The 21,823-nt window shown below is 39.9% G+C and overlaps 1 protein-coding gene across 1 annotated transcript in view; it reads left to right on the forward strand.

Annotated features, from left to right (window-relative positions):
* Positions 1–21,823, forward strand: part of LOC308252652 (phospholipid-transporting ATPase ABCA3-like) — a gene marked incomplete at both ends in the record, with an annotated part of 430,835 nt that overhangs the window by 46,618 nt on the left and 362,394 nt on the right. The window contains one exon of the mRNA XM_080677417.1: positions 20,166–20,425. Within this exon, the coding sequence (XP_080533543.1) occupies positions 20,166–20,425 (260 nt within the window). The remainder of the gene's footprint in view (positions 1–20,165; positions 20,426–21,823) is intronic.

A 21,823-nucleotide genomic window follows, 5' to 3' on the forward strand; every position in this document is an offset into this window, starting at 1 on the left:
ATAGTGAAGACAGAGAAGAGAGAAGTGTGTATGGACTTGGAGCAGGGGATTTGAAATTAGATATATAAGTAGGGTGAAATTTTAACGGGGTAAAAAGAAAAAATAGGGAAAATCTAAAGCAGGAAAAGGGTAAGAGAAACAGGACAACAAAAGGGGAAAAGTTTGGAAGAGAGTGATGGCATAAAGGTAAAGTTGAGATAGAGTAAAATGATGCTAACGGGAAGATGAAAATAGAATGTAGAACACTAATCCCAAAGTAAAATGAAGAGAAAATAAAATATTTTTTTTAAAAAAGGTAAAATAGTAGGAGTAATAATTCTGATTGAAAATTAAAATGTAATAATTGAAAATGTAAAATCAAGTGAGGAAAAAAGAAAAAAAATTAGTTTCTTAAATAAAAGATGAAAAAATGTGCAGTAGTGAAGGTAATTCACTTCCTCTATTGTTCTGTTTGGCACGCCTGTTTCCTAGTCAGGACAGTATTGCAGTTCCCTGCATTCCACTGCTCCTCAGTGTTGTAAGTCAGTCCTGATTTTTAAGCAGGCGGTGTGTCTTAATTTCTTGTATTCCTTTATTTGTGTTTACACAAGACTCAATTTGTAATTCAACCCCTGGGTGGCAGTATTTCTGGATTGACCTCTGGGTCTACAGGTCCTCTCTAGCCAGTGCTTAGATCCTGCTTTCCCTGTGGCATTCAGTACTGGTTTGTGGGAGTGGGTTGCCCCAGAGCTGGTTCTATGATGGTTATTCCCTGCTCTGATCCCCAGGTTCCAGGAAAACAACTTTCCCCTGCAGTCTCTTAGGGTGTCCCCAATTGGGTGATCCTATGTATTGGGCTTAGTAATCAGAAGCAAGGATTTAAAAGAAAAAGAAAAAACAAAAACAAACAAACAAAAAGAGCCAGCATAAGTGTGCAAACTCCGGGGCTGCTCACAAGTCTGTGCAACCTTTCCTCCCCCCACCACCCGGGTCTAAGCAGCCAGCACAGTTTAAAAATTTTTAGGCTGTTCTTTTGCCTCAGATCAAAATGGGTTGCTTTTAAGAGTTCCTTTCTGTTAGCAGCTCTGAGGACCCTCTTCCACATTCATGGATCACGCCAGCCCCAACGCCACGGATTTTTCTAGGCGCGGACTTCCCCCGGTCCTCCAGCTCCCACAGTACGCACGTTTCTCTCTCCTGCCAGGAGCAGAGACCTCACCTTATCCCAGGCAATATCTCACCTTTCCCTGGTGGAGTGTAGAGCTCCTCTGAATCCGCATATTTGCGCCAATTGGGGACCGGTGTTCTGGGGTTCACAGCTTTTCAGTGGGTGCCGCAGTTGTAGATTTTCAGGCTTCTGATAACATCCACTTTCCCCTTCAAGATAGCGCGGTCTCCGCATCCGTGCCGGTCGCTCCGGGAGGGAACCCAGCAACAGTGGGGGGCTGCCGGGTCAGGGGAGCCCAGTCCAGCAGTCCCCCACAGTCTCCTGGAGTATAGCTGTCCCTCAACTCACCAACAAACACTCCCCGTGCGACCCTCAGCTGTTCTTTCTATCTGCTCCGGGACAAGGCTCGGGACATGTCTGTCTATTCTGCTGCCATTTTCGCCTCTTTTGAGTATTTATTATTGGTATATAAAAATGACATTGATTTCTGGGTGTTAAATTTGTACCCTGCTACATTGCCAAATTAAACCTAGTAGTTTTTTTGTGGAGTCTTTAGGATTTCCTATGTACAGTATTATGTCATCTGCAAATCATAACAGTTTTATATTCTCCTTTCCAATTTGAATGCCTTTTTCTTATTGTTTGATCGCTGTGGCTAGGACTTCTAGTACTAACTTGAATAAAAGTGGTGAAAGTGGACAAAACTTGTCCTGTTTCTGTATATATATATATATATATGTATATATATATATATATATTACTGATCTCAGAGAGGAAGCAAGAAGGAGAGAGAGAGAAATACATCAATGATGAGAATCACTGATTAGCTGCTTCTTGCATACCCCACACTGGAGATTGAGCCCACAACCCGGGCATATGCCCCAACCAGAATGAAACTGTGACCTCCAGGGTCATTGGTCAATGCTCAACCACTGAGCCACACCAGCTAGGCCTCTTGTCCTCTTGTTCCTGTTCTTAAGGGAAACACTTTTAGTTTTTGCCCATTGAGTATGATGGTGGCTGTAGGTTTTTCATATATGGACTTTATTATTTTGAAGTATGATCCCTCTATTCCCTCTTTGCTGAGAGTTTTTATCAAAAATGGGTGCTTGGATATTGTTAAATGCTTTCTTCATCTATTGATATGATCATGTGATTTTTATCTCTTATTTTGTTTATGTGATGTATCACATTTATTGATTTGTGAATACTGTACCAGCCTTGTATCCCAGGGATAAATTCCTCTTGGTCATGATGAATAATCTTTTTAATGTATTGCTGCATCAGATATGCTAATATTTTATTGAGGATTTGGCATCTAAGTTCATTAGGGATATTGGCTTTTAATTTTATTTCTTTGCATTGTCCCACAACTCCTTTAAATTCTCCTCCTGTTTTTTCTTTTTGGTTCTCTGATTGAGTGTTGTTTTTTTTCTAGCCCTGTCTTCTTTTTCACTGATCCAATCCTCACATTATTTCCTTACAATCTTTTGTATTTTTGTGGAGTAAGTTGTTAGTACTCTTCTTTCGTTTTATTTAATCTGCTTTTAATCTAATTTTATTTAATCCTCTAATCTGCTGTTTATTCCTTCCAGTGTATTCTTTATTTCTGCCATGTCATTCTTTATTTCTGACTGGTTGCTTTTCATAGCTTCTAAGGCTTTGTCCATGATGTTGAGCATCTTTATAATCATTACTCTGAGCTCTGTATATGATAAAATGCTTATCTTCATTCTTTTCTTTTAGAAAGAAATGAAAACATTTTATTTTTAAAATTTATCTTTATTGTCGAAGTGTTACAGATATTCCACTTCCCCCTCCATTAACTCCTTCCTCTCCACTTCTTTCCCCTCCCCAGGCCTTCACCCTACTCTTGTCTATGCCCATGGGTTATTCATATATAAATCTTTGGTTTATCTCCCCCACCCCACCCCATACCCACTAAGGATCCTCAGTCTGTTACATGCTTCCATCTCTCTGGATCTACTTTGGTTGTCAGTTCATTGTTTTCATTAGAGTCCACGTATAAGTGAGATCATGTGATACTTGTGTTTCTTTAACTGACTTATTTCACTCAGCATGATATTTTCCAGGTCCCTCTTTACTGTCACAAAGAGTGAAATCTCCTTTTATTACAGCCACATAGTATTCCGTTGTGTAAATGTACCACAGCTTGCTTTATCCACTCATCTACCTATGGGCACGTGGGCTCTTTCTAGATCTTAGCTATTGTAAATAACACCACAATGAACATAGGGGTGCTTATATTCTTTCTGATTGGTGTTTCAGGTTTTTTAGAATATATTCCTAGCAGTGGGGTCATTGGGTCAAATGGCAGTTCTATTTTTAATTTTTTGAGGAAAACTCCATGCTATTTTCCAAAGTGGCTGTACCAGTCAGCATTCCCACCAGCAGTGTACTAGGGTTCCTTTTTCTCCAGATCCTGCAAGCACTTGTTGTTGGTTGACTTATTGATGGTAGCTACTCTTGTAATATCTGGTTTAGGAATTAGGATAATGCTGGCCCTAGCCTCATAAAAAGAGCTTGGAAATCTACCTGCCTTTTGAATTTTTGGAATAGTTTGAGGAGGATTGATATTATATCTTTGAATGTTTGGTAAAATTCATCTGTGAATCCATGGTCTACAACTTTTGTTTGCTGCGAGTTTCTTTTTTTTATTATTATTGCTTCAATTTCATTAGTTGTTATTGGTCTAGTCAGATTTTCTGATTCTTCCTGATTCAGTTTTGGAAGATTGTATGTTTATAGGAATTTGTCCATTTTGCCCAAGTTGTCCAATTTGTTGCAATATAGTTGTTCACATTATTTCCTTACAATCTTTTGTATTTTTGTGGAGTAAGTTGTTAGTACTCTTCTTTCATTTCTGATTTTATTTATTTTCATCCTTTCTCTTTGTTTTTTGATAAATCTGGCTAGGGGTTCATCAATCTTGTTTATCTTTTCTACAAACCAGCTCTTGGTTTCATTTATCTTTCATATTTTTTTTAGTCTCTATGTCATTTATTTCTGCTCTGATCTTTATTATTTCCTTTCTTCTATTACTCTGGGCTCTATTGGGTTTTCTTTATCAAGTTCCATTATGTGTAGGGTTAGAATGTTTATTTGAGATTATTTTATTATTATTACTATTATTATTATTATTTTGCTTCTTGAGGTAGGCTTGTAATGCTATGAACTTCCCTCTCTGGATTGCTGTTGCTGTGTTCCATAGATTTGAGGTTGTTGAGTTCATTTTCATTTGTTTCCAGGAAGTTTTTTCTTTCTTTCTTGATCTCGTTGTTAGCCCATTCATCTATATATATAAAAGCCTAAGCAACTGAATGACTGAATGACCCATTGCTATGACACACACTGATCACCAGGGGGTAGACGGGACAGATCCAGATCTTGGGCTGGCAAAGGTGTCCTATGCCCAGGCCCTCTATCCCCCAACCCCCCCAGCCCCTCACCCTCCAACCCCTCACTCCCCAGTTCCCACCCCCAACCCCCTTTGGTATGGGTGCCAGACGCAGGGCTTACAGCTGGCAAGCACTGCTGAGGTGGCGCAAGCCTCTCCCAATCTCTCCCAGTCAGGAATGACAGCGCTAGCCCGAGGCAGGTGCAGTGTGGCCAGGATGAGCTGGAGCAACAGGCAGCATTGAACTGCGGGTTTTGGCTCAATTCCCTCAGGCCAACCCCAAGGGACCCCACCCATGCACGAATTTGTGCATTGGGCTTCTAGTTGTTTAATAACATGCTATATATCCTACATGTGCTTGAGTGTTTTTATTTTAGTTTATTTTGAGTTTCATGCTATTGTCATCTGAGAAGATACTTAATATAATTTTGATCTTTTTAAATTTGTTAAGACTTATTTTGTGTCCTAACATGTGGTCTATCTTTGATAATGTTTTATATGCACTTGAGAAGAATATACTGTATATTCTGCTGCTTTGGGATGAAATGCTCTGTATCAATTAAATCTATCTGATCCAGTGTGTCATTTAAGGTCAATGTTTTATTGATTTTCTTTTGTTTGGAATATCTATTCAGTGATGACAGTGGTATGTTAAAGACCCCAATTATGCTTGGCCAGCATAGCTTAGTGGTTGAGCATTGACCTATGAACCAGAAGGTCATGGTTGGATTCCCAGTCAGGGCATATGCCAGGGTTGCAGGTTTGATCCCCAGTGTGGGGCATGCAGGAGGCAGCTGATCAATGAGTCTCTCTCATCATTGATGTTTCTATCTCTCTCTCCTTCTCCATTCCTTTCTGAAATCAATTAAAAAATATATTTTTAAAAAGTCCCAATGGCTGTATTGCTATCCATATTTCCCCTAAAGTCCACCAAGAGTTGGGGTCTTTTTGTATATATTTAGGTGTTCCTATGTTGGGTTCATATATCCTCTTGTTGGATCAATACCTTTAGTATTATGGAGTGACTATGTTCTCTTGTTATAGCCTTTGTTTTGAAGTCTATTTTGTCAGATATAAGTATTGCTACCCCAACTTTTTGTTGTTGTTGTTCATTTGCATGGAATATTTTTCATCCTTTCTCTTTCATCCTGTGTGAATCTTTGGTTCTGAAGTGGGTCTCTTGGAGACAGCATATATATGAGTCATGTTTTCTTATCCATTCAGCTACTCTATCTCTTTTGATTGGAGCATTTAATCCATTTATATTTAAGGTTATTTTTGATAGGTACTTATTTATTGCCATTTTTTTCTTCATACCTATGTTTCTCTATATATTTTTTCTTGTTTCTAGAGCAGACCCTTTAACATTTCATAGAGTGCTGATTAAATGGTAATGAACTCTTTTAGCCTTTTTTTGGTCTGGGAAGCTCTTTATGTTTTAAATGACAACCTTTCTGGATAGAGTTGTCTTGAATTCATGTCCTTGTTTTTCATTACTTTGAATACCTCATGCCAATCCATTCTAGCCTGAAGTGTTTCTGCTGAGAAATCAGCTTATAGCCTTATGGGAACTACCATGTAGGTAACTGGTTTTTTTTTCCCTCCCTGCCTTTAAGATTCTCTCTTTGTCTTTAATTTTTGCCATTTTAATTGTGATATGCCCTAGTGTAGGTCTCTTTGGGTTCATCTTGATTGGGACTCTCTGTTCTTTCTGAATTTGTGTAACCTTTTCCTTCACAAGGTTAGGGAAATTTACTTGATATCATTCTTCATTTCTGACTGGTTCTTTTTCATAGTTTTCATGTTCTTTTTATGCTGTTGTAGTTTCCACTACGTTTCTTGAGCATCCTTATTACCATTACTTTGAATTCTATATCTGATAATTTGCTTGCCTCCATTTAATTTAGCTTTCTCTGGAGAGTCCTCCTATTCTTTCATTTTGGGTCTGTTTCTTTGTTTCCTCATTTTGGCTGTCACTTTGTGTTTGTTTCTATGTATTAGATAGAATTTCTATGTCTCCCAGTATTTTGGGTGGTCATATGTACTAGCTGTCCTGTGGGACCCAGTGATGTAGTCTCCTTATTATCCTGAGCTGGGTGCTCTAGGACTGTCCCTTCTGTGGTTTATGTGGGCCCTCCTTTTGTAATTGAGTTTTGGTTGCTCTTAGCCCTTTCATTTGTGGGATTGACCCTCAGGTTGGCTGACTGTGAGACTCAACCCCAAGCACAGCATGCAAGCTGCTGTGCAGGTGCACTCTTGAGATGTCTTATTGGGCTTAGTGCCAGTCTTCGGATCACCTGAGATCCATGTTCCAGGAATGTTTCTTGTGAGTTACGTGCACCCATATTGTAGTTGAGGCTTGATTGCTGTTTGCATTTTCATGGGTGCGTTAACACTTCAGGCTGGGTGACTATTGGTATAAACCTATCTCACCTTGTACAAGACGCTGTGCAGGGTCTGCCCCCTGAGGCTTGGTTGTTTCGAGCAGGGTCTGGTGCCTGCTGGGATCCCCATTTGGGTGTGCCACTTGTGTGGTTAGTTAGGCTGGTGTAGTCTGAAGCTCACCACTGATTATGTTGTTTCTGGGTCCACTGGTGTGAGTTGCAGGAGCAAGTTGCTGTCAGATATTGTATGTAGCCAGCCTTAGACTACCTGTCTGTAGCTACCACACTGTTCACTATTTGTATCTGCAGCTACTACACCTATGTGTGCATGGGAGGGGCCAATCTGTGTGAAAGAGTCTTCTTCCAGCTTAGAGCTGGGGGCAGATCTGTGATAGGACTCAGGCTCCCTGAGGCCCACCTTCACCAGTTAGCTACTCCACCTCCCCCTAAGGTTACCTGATCTTATTCCAGGGCCTTCCAAAGAGACACTGAAGTATGAGCCCAGGCTAGCTGAGAAAGGCCCCCTACTTAGGGAAATTAGTCCCTGATTCAAAGCTGAACCCTTCAGTCTCTTCCAGAGTCTCCAACTCTAGTTCCCCCTACTAGGGCTTGTTGCAGGCTCAGGTTGGGACACCCAGCTATCTCCTTCCAGGACTGACCAGCAGACCCTGAGCGATGGATGAATGATTACTCTGACACATGTTTCTGTGAAAGAGAGGGGTAAGAGACTGTTTGGCAATAGGAACCAAAACAACCCCATTTGACTGCCTCCTTAGGCTTTTATTGTAACAGCTTGAACTAAACTTAACTATTAAGTACTATCAGCAGGGTAAGCATCCTTGAGAAGACACGTGTGTTTGTAGTGTCCTTTAAGCAAGGACATTTTGAAGTCTAAATATAAAGATTCTAGTTTTGAAAAGTCAAGGCAGGTCTGCTGCCTTCGGCAAGGTCCCCCTAGAGGTCTCCGACCTTTCAGAGATTCCTCCTTACAGACTTTCCAACCAAGTCCCATGCTTCCCGACATCTCCCCCCTTTTTGTTTTGCTGGCTGCAGAAGATAGAGGGAGATAGCAAACTTTCTGCTTTGGAATGGTGGGGTCCACGAAGCATGTTTACTGCTTGAGTTCCAATTTTGTAGACTATAAGAAAAACAAAGAGAATTACAATGACAGCAATGGTTAGTCTAATTAAGAAGACAGAGTGCTTACAAGCATCAAATCTTGCCTTCTAGCAAGGTGCAGGGGACAGTGTTATAAAGGGGAAGGGGCTAGGGTGAGAAATGTAGCTATGTGCAGGCCTACGGTCTGTAGACATCAGCTATTGTCAGGCGATGAGATGACGTTGACGAGATGATGTTGATTCCTAGTGGGTCAGTCTGGCCATGCTTATTGGTTCTGCTTTCTGGATTCACAGCTGAGTCACCTTCCTAATTACTTTGCACAGGCCTTGAAAAGAAAACTTTAAGAAAAACTTAACCCCCTATTCACATACAAGTATATGTGTTCTAAGATTTAAAATAATATGATTACTTTTCAGATTAATTTAGGTGTTCCCTCTGTCAGATTTATTATTCAGTATACTTATAATTTCTTTTAAGATTTCTCTTTATAAACCTTCTATGGCTTTTAGAAACGTTTTTATAACTTTCACAATTATTCTTAAGTATTCCTACTCTAATTTTCTTTCTTCCTGTTATATTCCTTTCTTTATATCTCTTCTCACAATTTTTACTTCCTTCACTGTAGTTCTTCTTTACTTGTATAGACTCTGTGTAACTTATACATACCTTTTACAACTTATACATGCCTTCTGTAACTTACATATACCTTTTCTAATTTATACATAACCTTTCTGTTTGTCTATTTCACTTTCTTTTTCTTTTATCTCTATACCTTCTATTACATGAAAACTATAAATTCCTTCCAATTAGTTATAATTAAAGGTTAGTTCTACACAGGTTCCTCTATTCCTAGCTTCAGAGCAGTTGGAGTGATGAGAAGTATGTCTCAGAGTCTATCTCTCCTCTGGTTGGCCTATCGTCCTTGCTCTGTTCATGTCTGTCTAACTGCCTACTATATCCCCCTCAAGGATCTTGGCTCTGAATTCTCTCAGAGAAAGTGGACACCAGATTTCTTCTGTAACTGATTCATGCTGAGGCGGGTCGACAGTTTCCCTCAGAGCCAAGAGATCCTTGCTCTCTGTCAGAGGGATAATGAGGCCTGGGCACAGAAGGAGGTGGCAATGGTGCCTAGAGGTGGTATCCCCTAGGTGTAAGTAGGGCTTGTAGTCTGTTGGAGACAAATTGTGTTACAAAATTTAGTATTATTGGGCAACAGTCAGAACAGTTTCTACTAATTTCCTGTTGAAACAGTTTTTCTCCCTAAAATCACCCTTATTTTTATTAAAGACTAATTTATTTTCTGTATTAAGTCTAGTTATAATTTGTCCTGATTGTTTGCATGAACATAACAAAAATAACAGTTGATTACTTGGCTTTAAAAAAAAATGCTTCGCTGGAATCGTGTGAGAAAGTGTACTCCCAGGGCATAGACGCCAAGCTACACAGTTGCCATCAGGCTTCACCTGCAATACCTACAGAATTAGGGTGCATTCCTCAAGTTGATGTCCCTACAGATGTCTTGAGGTTTCTTTCATGCTATCTGTCAGGAAAGTAACCTTCGTTCCTTACCTGAAAATACTGCCATGAACCACGTGACCAAGCAAGGTAGCAGGCTATTTATCCAAGGGGCTTATCAGCTTCAAGGTCAGTCTTCATTCCTTGGAGCTTTCTGGTGACATCCAGAGTCCTGTCATGTCTCTCTTTCAGACACGACATTCCAGTAAAGTTTTGGTTAATAAAACTATAATTTGAAACTGACTTATGTCCATTATGAAGAAATCAGATTCTTACTGGATTCATGCAAACAAACACATTACCATGAGAACAATAATTGCTAAAACTATAATTAATTTTAGTTCATTTAGTCCTATAATAAAATTCTTTTTCTCTTGATTTTTCTTGCCAGTATTTCCATAAATCCAGATACTCTATAGAGTTCTAATAATTTTTATCCAATTTGAAGGGATGATGTGAAAGTTTATTCTCAGAGATATGTAAAATAAATTGGAGTCCTTTCTATGGATCCCTCAGAAGATGTAACTTTTTTTTTTAATGCATTACAATAAAATAGTGACTGTCTCCAAATGACAGGAAATTTAAAATGACATGTTTATTAATTTGATTATAATACAAATGACATGGAATTTTATCCTTTCTGTAAAACACAATATTCCACAATATTATAACTTATAACAATTACTTATAAATGAAAGCATATTATAGTCTATTTAATATGCATATGTAAATAGAATATAAATATTATTTACTTATTTGACAGAGCTTCTTATATACCTTAAGTATAAAATTTCCTTCGTAAGGAGAGAAAGAAAATCCTTGAAGCATTCCAGGGCCCATTGAAATAACCTAAAGCCAATTCTAGGTTAAGGAAAAGTTTCTTAAAATTTAAACCCTAGGAAGGTAGTCAAATACATTAAACTAAAAGATTATATATTATTATTATTATTCAGTATTAAGTAATCTATTCATGTAAAGTAATCAACTTCCTGATGAAAATAACATAATCCTTTTAATATATATAAAACCTTTGCTTCCTATGCAAATACAGGAAAAAAACGTTTTTTCCTTACTTTCAGAAATAAGCTTATTTTTCCAATGGAAAATATACTCAAATTCTTAAGAAGCATAACAGAGATAGTGAATTCCTTAGCTGAGAAACAATTCCCTCCAACTTGGAAATCCTAAGTGGGTTCCAATGACTTACTGCACAGTTACTTTGATTTTCTTACTCTTCATTTTCAAGGGTTTCATCACATTTCATTGCATACCTGGGTCCTTACATGGGGAACCACTTGCCAGGATTGACCACCAGACCGTGAGTGACAGATGAATGGATTAGTCTGACACACCTTTCTGTGAAAGAGAAGGCTAAGGGACTGCTTGGTTATAGCAACCAAGCAACCCCATTCACCTACCTCCTTAGACTTTTATTGTAGCAACAGCTTGAATTAAAATTAACTATTAGATACTATCTGCAGGGTAAGCATCCTTGAGAAGACACATGCTTCTGTAGTGTCCTTTAAGCAAGGACGTTTTGAAGTCTAAACATAAAGATTCCAGTAAAACACCTGGGGGCTCAGACTTGTTTGAAAAAGCCAAGGCAGGGTCTGCCACCATCAGCAAGTCCCCCTAGTAGCCCCTGACCTTTCGAAGAATCCTCCTTATAGACTTTCCAACCAAGTCTGTGCTTCCCCACAACCTCTGTGGGAGTGAGGTCAGCCCCCCTGGGCTCAGGAGGATAAATCAGAAGATTCTCCCATTAGGATGATACCAGCCCAGCTCACAGGAGGGGACTAATTACTTTCACCCAGTCCCAGATAATAGTCTCTGAGAGTTTCATACTTTGAATGTCTCCACTTGAGCCTCTCTCTCTCTCTTCCCCCACAGGACTGTGCCCAGCAGTGTACCAGGGGCTGAACTCACAGGGGAGCTTGGATTTGCCTCCCCACAATGTAGCTATAGAACCTTCCACTCACCCCTATGATTCCCAGACAGATAAAGTCCAAAAAACCCAGGTCTGTGTGGATCTCTGGCACCCCCACACCATCAAACCCAGCAGGACAAGCCAAGAATCCCAGCCCTATGCTCTTCCTCTGTGCCACTGAGCCCAGCAGGATGGGGCAGACCAAGCAGTTTAGCAGAGGGGGGAGGAGTGAGGACCATGCACTTGAGGTGGGCAAGTCTGATCTGCTTTCCCAAGTCACACAGATAAGTCACTGAATGGCTCTCTGCCCAAAGCCTTTCCAGAGAATAGAGGACCCCCTAGCGGGAGGGAGTTCCCTCTGGTTTCTCAGCTGCAGCACCTGCATGAGGGTGTGCTCCCTTTAAAAAAAAAACCTGTGTGTAAAATGTTTCCCCCCAAATTGGTATCTACTGGCAATTGGTTACAGGACTTCCTGTGTATACCAAAATCCAAAGATGCTATAAAAAAATGTCATAGATCAATGAATACAGTTGGCCCTATGCTTTTGTGGATTGGAAACAGCATAGTTATTTATTGGAAAACAAATTCAGTATGAGTGGACCTAAGCATTTCAAATCGTGTTGTTCAAGGTTTAACTGTAATTAAAAAAAATTGCAAATATAAGGACATATCTATAACATATCTATAATAATAACATATCTATAATAATAAAAACATAATATGCTAATTGACAAGACAGCCAACAACTTATCTATAATAATAAACAACATATCTATAATAATAAAAGCATAATATGCTAACTAGACCAGACAGCTGAATGACCTTCTGGAAGACCTTCCAGATGAAGCTGAGGCTACAAGGGAAGCCCGGGTCCCGGGTGCCAGAGGGAAGCCAGTGCCGGGAGGAAGGCCTATTTTTGCATGAATTTTGTGCTTCGGGCCTCTAGTATGTAAATAATCCATGAGTCACAAAAGAAGTTACAAAGACATTAGAAGATATTTTAAATTGAATAATGAGCAAAATATGACATGTTCAGATTTGGGAGTAAATATTGGGGGATACAATGCTTAAAACTTTGCCATTTTAAGTATCTACACTAATAAAAGAGAAACATGCAAATTGACCATACCTCCACTGCGCCCACAAGCCACGCCCACCAGACAATCAGGAACGAGTATGCAAATTAACCCAACCAAGATGGCTGCGGCCACGGAGCAAGCAGGAGGCTTGGGTTTCCCCAGCAACAGAGGAAGCCAAGCTTCCCACCCGCTCTGGCCAGCCCTGGCCTATGCTCAAGGCTACAAAGTTTCAATTATAGAAAATAAATAAATCCCAACAAAAATGGTGGCAGCCACGAAGCTGGAGAGAGCAGGAGGCTTGAGTTGTCCCCGGCGATAGAGGAAGCCAAGCTTCCTGGCCTCCGCTCAAGGCTACAAAGTTTCAATTATATAAGATAAATAAATCCTGGATATCAGAGCCTCCACTTGGTCACCAGTGGGCATGGCCAGCCTGCAAACCACCACAGGCCCCTCGCCCAGGCCACCCCACACCACAAGGGAACCCCCAACCTGATCGGGGACACCCTTCAGGGCAAACATGCACCAGGCCTCTATCCTATCTAATAAAAGAGTAATATGCAAATTGACCGTCCAAAACACAAGATGGCTGCCACTATGTGGTCACAGATGGCTGCCCCCATGTGCACACAAGATGGCCACCACAAGATGGCCAGCAGGAGAGGGCAGTAGGGAGGGACCAGGCCTGCAAGGGAGGGCAGTTGGAGGCGATCAAGCCAGCAGAGGAGAGCAGTTAGGGGTGACCAGGCCGGCAGAGGAGGGAAGTTGGGGGTGACCAGGCCTACAGGGAAGGGCAGTTGTGGGCGATCAGGCCTGCAAGGGAGGGCAGTTGGGGGTGATCAAGCCTGCAGGGGAGGGCAGTTAGGGGTGACCAGGCCTGCAGTGGAAGGCAGTTAGGGGCAATCAGGCTGGCAGGGGAGCAGTTAGACATCAATCAGGATAGCAGGGGAGTGGTTATGGGGTGATCAGGCTGCCAGGCAGAAGCGGTTAGGGGCAATCAGTAAGGCAGGCAGGTGAGCAGTTGGGAGCCAGCAGTCCTGGATTGTGAGAGGAATGTCTAACTGCCCGTTTAGGTCCAATCCTACCGGGATTGGGCCTAAACGGGCAGTCAGACATCCCTCGAGGGCTCCCAGATTGGAGAGGGTACAGGCTGGCCTAGGGACACACTCCCCCGTACACAAATTTCGTGCACCGGGCCTCTAGCTTATATTATAAACACAGAAAAGTCTAAAATTAGTTACCTGAATTCCAAACTTAAAAATCAGTAGAAGAAAATAAAATTAAGCCTAAGCTGCCTTTTAGTTGTATGGCTGACTTGGTTTCAGTGAGAACATGTTCCTTGGGGACATCCTGCATTACTCACTAGAATATCACTATCATTTTGAGTTTAGTTCTTTTTTTTAATATTGTTTAAAGTGTTACACTTAGTAGTACATATATCTCTTTTTTTTCCCCATTGACCTTCTCCCAGCCGCCCCTACCCCTTATCGCATGCCCTCATCCCACCCCCCAGTGTCTTGTGTCCATTGGCTGTGCTTATATGCATGCATACAAGTCCTTCGGTTGATCTCTTACCCCCCATCCCCACCACTGCCCAGCCTTCCCGCTGTAATTTGACAGTCTGTTTGATGCTTTACTGCCTCTGTATATATATTTTTGTTCATCAGGTTATAATGTTCTTTATTTTCCATAAATGAGTGAGATCATGTGGTATTTTTCTTTCATTGCCTGGCATATTTCACCTAGCATAATGCTCTCCAGGTCCATCCATGCTGCTGCAAATGGTAAGAATTCCTTCTTTTTTATAGCAGCATAGTATTCCATTGTGTAGATGTACCATAGTTTTCTGATCCAGTCATCTGCTGATGGGCATTTAGGCTGTTAGCAAATCTTAGCTATGGTGAATTGTGCTGCTATGAACATAGGGGTGCATATGTCCTTTCTGATTGGTGTTTCTAGTTTCTTGGGATATATTCCTAGGAGTGGGATCACTGGGTCAAATGGGAGTTCCATTTTTAGTTTTTTGAGGAAACTCCATACTGTTCACAGTGGCTGCATCAGTCTGCATTCCCACCAGCAGTGCACGAGGGTGCCTTTTTCTCCACATCCTCACCAGCACTTATCGTTTGTTGATTTGTTGATGATAGCCATTCTAACAGGTGTGAGATGGTACCGCATTGTTGTTTTGATTTGCATCTCTCAGATAATTAGTGACTTTGAGCATGTTTTCATATGTCTTTTGGCCTTCCTTCTGTCTTCTTTCGAAAAGTATCTATTTAGGTCCGTTGCCCATTTTTTTATTGGATCATTTATCTTCCTTTTTTTAAAGTTGTATGAGTTCCCTGTGAATGTTGGAGATTAAACCTTTATCAGTGATAACATTGGCAAATATGTTCTCCCATACAGTGGGCTTTCTTGTTGTTTTGTTGATGGTTTCTCTTGCTGTGCAGAAGCTTTTTATTTTGATGTAGTCCCATTTGTTTATTTTCTCTTTAGTTTCCATTGGCCTAGGAGTGGTATCGGTGAAGAAAATGCTTCGGCATATGTCTGAGATTTGGCTGCCTGTGGATTCTTCTAGTATTTTTATGGTTTCCCATCTTATGTTTAAGTTTTTTATCCATTTTGAGTTTATTCTTGTGTATGGTGTAAGTTGGTGGTCTAGTTTCATTTTTTTTAACATGTATCTGTCCAATTTTCCCAACACCATTTATTGAAGAGACTCTCTTGACTCCATTATATGTTCATGCCTCCTTTGGCAAATATTAATTGAGCATAGTGGTTTGGGTTGATATCTGGGTTCTCTATTCTATTTCATTGGTCTATATGCCTTTTCTTGTACCAGTACCAGGCTGTTATGAGAACAATGGCTTTGTAGAACAGCTTGAAATCTGGTATTGAGATCCCACCTACTTTGTTCTTCTTTCTCAGGATTGCTGTGTCTATTTGGGGTCTTTTATTTATTCCAGATGAATTTTTGGAGAGTTCTTTCTAGGTATGTGAAATATGCCATTGGTATTTTAATGGGAGTGCATTGAATCTATGGATTGCTTTGGGTAGTATGGACATTTTAATGATGTTGATTCTACCAATCCCTGAACATGGTATGTTTTCCATCTATTTATGTCTTCTTCCTCTATCTCTTTTTTCAGTATCCTATAGTTTTCCACATGTAGGTCTCTTACCTCCTTAGTTAAGTTTATTCTTAGGTATCTTAATTTTTTTAGTGTGATGGTAAATGGGATTGCTTTTTTATTCTCTCTTTCTGTAAGTTAATATTGGTGTATAGAAATGCCATAGATTTCTTGGCATTAATTTTGTATCCTGCTACACTGCCAAATTCATTTATTAAGTCTAATAGTTTTTTGATGGAGTCTTTAGGGTTTTTGATGTACAATATCATGTCATCTGTGAATGATGACAGTTTTACCTCTTCTTTTCCAATTTGGATGCCTTTTATTTCTTCTTGTTGTCTAATTGCAATGGCAAATACTTCAAGTACTATGTTGAACAGGAGTGGTTGAGAGTGGGCATCCCTGTCTTGCTCCTGTTCTTAGGGGAAATGGTTTTAGTTTATGCCCATTGAGTATGATGTTGGCTGTGGGTTTGTCATATGTGGTTTTTATTATGTTGAGGTATGATCCCTCTATTCCCACCTTGCTGCGAGTTCTTATCAAATATGGGTGTTGGATTTTGTCAAATGCTTTTTCTGCATCAATTGATGTGACTATGTGGTTTTTATCTCTCAAATTGTTTATGTGATGTATCACGTTAATTGATTTGTGGATATTGTACCATCCTTACATCCCTGGGATAAATCCTACTTGGTCATGGTGTATGATCTATCTGATGTACTGCTGGATCTGATTTGCTAGAATTTGTTGAGGATTTTGGCATCTATGTTCATGAGGGATATTGGCCTGTAATTCTCTTTCATTGTATTGCCTTTATCTGGTTTTGGTATTAGGGTGATGCTGGCTTCATAGAATGATCTTGGAACTGTTCCTTCCTCTGGAATTTTTTGGAATAGTCTGAAGAGGATAGGTTTTAGTTCTTCCTTCAGTGTTTGGTAAAACTCCCCTGGGAAGTCATCTGGCCCCGGGCTTTTGTTTGCGGGAAGCTTTTTGATGTCTGCTTCAATTTCTCTCATAGTTATTGACCTGTTGATATTTCAGATTCTTCCTGATTGAGTTTTGGAAGATTGTATTTTTGTAGGAATATGTCCATTTCCTCCAGGTTGTCCAGTTTGTTGGAGTAGAGTTGTTCATAGTATTTTTAAACAACCCTTTGTATTTCGGTGGGGTCTGTTCTTATTTCTCCTCTTTCATATCTGATTTTGTTTATTTGGATCCTCTCTCTCTGCTTCTTGATGAGCCTGGCTAGAGGTTCATCAATCTTGTTTATCCTTTCAAAGAACCAGCTCTTGGTTTTGTTGATCTTTTTTATTGTTATTTTGGTCTCTATGTCATTTATGTCTACTCTGACCTTTATTATTTCCTTCCTTCTTACAATGGGCTTTTCTTGTTGCTCTATTTCTAACTCTTTGAGTTGTAAGGTTAGGTAAATTATTACCATTGTTTCTTTTTTTTTCAGTAGGCTTGTAGAACTATGAACTTCCCTCTCAAGACTGCTTTTGCTGTGTCTCATAGATTTTGGATTGTTGTGTTTTCATTGTCAGTTGTTGCCCTGATGTCTTTTATTCCTTCTTTGAAATCTCTGGTAATCTAGTCATTGTTTAATAGCATGCTATTTATTCTCCATGTGTTTGATTTTTTTGGATTATTTTTATTGTGGTTGATTTCCAGTTTTATGCCGTTGTGATCTGAGAAGATGCTTGATATAATTTCTGTCTTCTTGAATGTGAAGAGACTTTGCCTGTGGCCCAAAATAAGGTCTATCTTTGAAAATGACCCACGTGCACTTGAGAAGAATGTATATTCTGTGGCTTTGGGGTGAAATGTTCTGAAGATGTCAATTAATTCCATCTGGTCTAGTGAGTCATTAGGATTGATGTTTCTTTGCTGATTTTTTGTTTAGAGGATTTGTCCAATGGTGATAGTAGGGTATTAAAGTCCCCTACTATGATTGTATTGCTGTCAGTCTCTCCCTTGATATCCTCCAGAAGTTTTTTTTTATGTATTTGGGTGATCCTGTATTGGGTGTGTATATGTTTGCCAGAGTAATTTCTTCTTGTTGGATTGCTGCCTTCAGTATTATGAAGTGGCCTTCCTTATATCTTTTTATGTACTTCACTTTGAGATTGAATTTGTCAGCTATAAGTATTGCTACCTCAGCTTTTTTTTCCATTTCCATTTGCCTGAAAAACCTTTTTCCTTCCCTTCACCATCAGCCTGTGTGCGTCTTTTTTTCTGAGTTGGGTTTCCTGTAGTAGATATATGGGTCATGTTTTCTTATCCACTCAGTTACCCTATGTCAGTGGTTGGCAAACTGTGGCTCGTGAGCCACATGCGGCTCTTTGGCTCCTTGAGTGTGGCTCTTCCACAAAATACCATGTGCGGGCACGCACAGACAGTGCGATTGAAACTTCGTGGCCCATGCACAGAAGTTAGTTTTCGGCTCTCAAAAGAAATTTCAATCGTTGTACTGTTGATATTTGACTCTGTTGACTAATGAGTTTGCCAACCACTGCCCTATGTCTTTTGATTGGGGCATTTAATTCATTTACATTTAAAGTTATTATTGATAGATACTTGTTTGTTGCCTTTTTTGTTCTTTAGCCCTGTGTTCCTTCTTAGCTTCCTATTTCTTCTTTTTACAGCATACCTTTTAGCATTTCTTGCATTGCTGGTTTGGTGGTAATAAACTCCCTTAGTCCTTTTTTGTCTGTGAAGCTCCTGATTTCCCCCTCAATTTTGATTGATAGCCTTGCTGGGTATAGTATGCTTGGATTCAGACCGTTCCTTTGCATGACTTTGTATATTTCATTCCATTCTCTTCTTGCCTTATGTGTTTCTGTTGAGAAATCAGTCACTAGTCTGATGGGGGTCCTTTGTAGGTAGCTTTCTGTCTCTCTCTGGCCGCTTTTAAGATTCTTACTTTGTTATTAGTGTTTGTCAGTTTAATTATAATGTGCCTTGGCGTCGGTCTTTTGTGGTTCATTTTGTTTGGGACTCTGTGAGCTTCTTGGGTTTGTGTGAGTTTTTTCTTCCCTATATCAGGGAAGTTTTCTGTCATTATTTCTTCAAACAGGTTTTCTATTCCTTGCTCAGTTTCCTCTCCTTCTGTAACCCCTATTATGTGGATGTTGTTTCGTTTCATGTTGTCCCAAAGTTCCCTTAGGTTCTCCTCCTTCTTTTTAATTTTTTTTTTTCTAGAAGCTGCTCTGCTTGGGTATTTTTTCCTACCTTGTCTTCTAGCTCACTGATGCGGTCCTCTGCTTCTTATAGTCTACTGTTGATGCATTCTATTGAGTTCTTTTTAGCAGCGATGTCATTTTTCATTTCTTCTTGATTCTTCTTCATTTCCTCTTGGTTCTTACACGTATTGCCGAATTTGTCTTCCATTATTTTCATCCACCTTATGACCATTTCTCTGAATTCTTTCTTTGACAGGTTGCTTGCCTCCAATTTGTTTACTTCCTTTTCTGGTGATGGCTTCTTTTCTTTCATATGTGGGCTGTTTCTTTGTCTCCCCATGATCTCTCTTCTCCGGGTGTCTGGTTATGTAGTTCTCTCTCTCCTTATCCTAGGTGAAATCTGACCTTTCTGTGAGAAGTTGCAGAGTTCCTCCGAGTCCGCATATTCACATTGCTGGGGGTCTGGTGTTAATGGGTTCGCAGCTGTTTGCTGAGTGTTGTTGTTGTAGATTCCTGGGATTTTTAGACTTCCGATAACATCCACTCTTCCCTTCAAGATGGCGTGGTCTCCGTGTCAAAGCCGGTTGCTCTGGGAGGGATTTCAGCAGCAGTGGAGGCTGGCTGGTCAGGGGAACCCCATCTGGCAATCCCCTATAGTCCCTTGGAGTATAGCTGTCCCTCATCTCACAAATAAACACTCCCTGTGCGACACACTCTCCTTTTGTTCTCTCACTCACGCACTATCTTGCAGTCTACCTTCCTTTGGCAGCCATCTTCAACTCCTGAGCTTTAGTTCTTTTATTACCTTTTCAAGTCTTCATTCACCAGTGTTTTATTAAATCTGCATTTTTAGTAAAACTAAATTGCATTTAGCAAATCTACTACTGCTTTCCTTTAATATAAAAAGTCAAACCTCAGAGGGAGGGGAGATGGGCTATAAGAGACCAACCAAATAATTTGTATGCACATAAGCATAACCAATAGACAGACAATAGGGGGTGAGGCCTGGGCTGGGAGAGGACAGTGGGGAATAAAGGGGGCATATGTAATACTTTCAACAATAAGAATTTTTTTTTTTTTAAAAAGAAGTATCTCTTTAGTGCCAAAACTGTGATATGTTCTCAGAGTAATTATGTTCAATTGGCCTTGGTACAATATTAAATTTATGTTCTGTAGATGACAAACTATGACTTACTTGAATTGCCTTTTTCTGTGTGCCTGAGCTGTCCCTCAGTCGGTTTTATTTGACACTGCTTTGCCATGCAGGGTACATCAGAGAAGGGTTCTTGGCTGTGCAGCATGCCTTAGATAAGGCCATCATGCTGTACCATGGGGACCGTGCTGCCCAGAAGCTGTTTGATGGCATTAGTGTTCTTATACAGAGGTTTCCACATCCAGCTTATTCTCAAGATGAGTTAATTAAGATCATTAGTGGATTCCTCCCTTTGATGTTCATACTCATGTTCTCTCCAACTGTACTTTCCATCATGCGAACCCTTGTGTCGGAAAAAGAAAAAAGATTGAAGGTAATCCCAATTATTTTCTGATAAAGTTTCTATAAACATATTTTTATGCGTATGGAGCTCTTCTAAATGGAGACTTAGACTATTTCTACATACTCAGCATTGGTAGGTAGATGTACACCCAGTGGCAGCAAATTACATCCCAGTAGCAGCAAATATAGAACAGAAAGTGATGCAACTTTCCAATTTTCCAAGCTGGCAGCATTGCAGAGGCAAACCATCTCTGGGAAGCAACAAAAAGGAAAAACCTGAAGGCCAAGAGGTCACTGGAGGAATTTATAGTCTCTTGTACCTACGAACCTCAAACACAGTTCACCACGTAACTAAATAAACATAAATTCCCACTCTTTTGGACTATTTACCTTGATAGCTACAGCCCTAGCTAACATGTCTGGGTTTCAACAAAAAATTACAAAGCACATCAAAAATTAAGAAATGACAGTCCAAAGAGTCAAATTAGTTATCAGAACTAGACTCAGATAAGACAGAGATGTTGGAAATATCAGACAAGGAATTTAAAATTATTATGGTTAGTAATTTAAAGGCTCTAAAGGGAAAGGTACATGTGTCCAGATCCGCAAGACCACCCCCATTTTCTGAAATGCAGTAGGACTCAGCATATAGTTATACTCACATCTGGAATTTATTATAGTGGTGTAGTAAATACCCATAGCTGGATCATAAGAGGAAATGACACAGGAAAAGCCTAGAAAAATTGACCTTGCAAACACGACTTCCTAATAGTTTCAAGCCTCCTTTGTTAGCTCTTTTCTGCACAGTAGAAAACATGTAAGATCAGACAGTTAATGCTATCAGAGAGAAAAAAAACTATAAAAAGGCGGTAAAGGAAAATTATAGAAGTCAAAATATGCTAACAAAAGTGAGGAATGCTTTTGACAGACTCATCAATACATTTGACCTTGATGAGGAAAGAATCAGAGAATTGGATAAAACAGTTGAAATTATACAAACTTAAAGAGAAAACAAAATTTAAAAATTCAGAAAAGAGCATACACAAAGTGTAGGACAATATTAAATGGTATAACAAGTACATAATTGGAATCCCTCTTAGAAGATATGAGAGAATAGAGCTAACAGGAGAGTATTATGCTAAGTGAGAAAAAGTAAGCTAGTGAGAAAAAGACAAATATCACATGATCTCTCTTATATGTGGAATCTAATGAACAAAATAAACTGACAAACAAAATAGATCCAGAGACATGGAAGCATGCAACAGATGATTCTCAGAGTGGAGGTGGGGAGTGGAAAGAGATTAACCAAAGAATGTATATGCATATATGCATAACCCTAGGACACAGGCAGTAGTGAGGTAAAGGCCTGGAGGGGGTTGGGAGTGAGGAGGAGGGTATCAGTGGGGAGGAAAAGGTAACATCTGTAATA

The sequence above is a fragment of the Plecotus auritus genome (genome assembly GCF_963455305.1).
Source record: "Plecotus auritus genome assembly, chromosome: 7".
Classification (NCBI taxonomy): Eukaryota; Metazoa; Chordata; class Mammalia; order Chiroptera; family Vespertilionidae; genus Plecotus; species Plecotus auritus.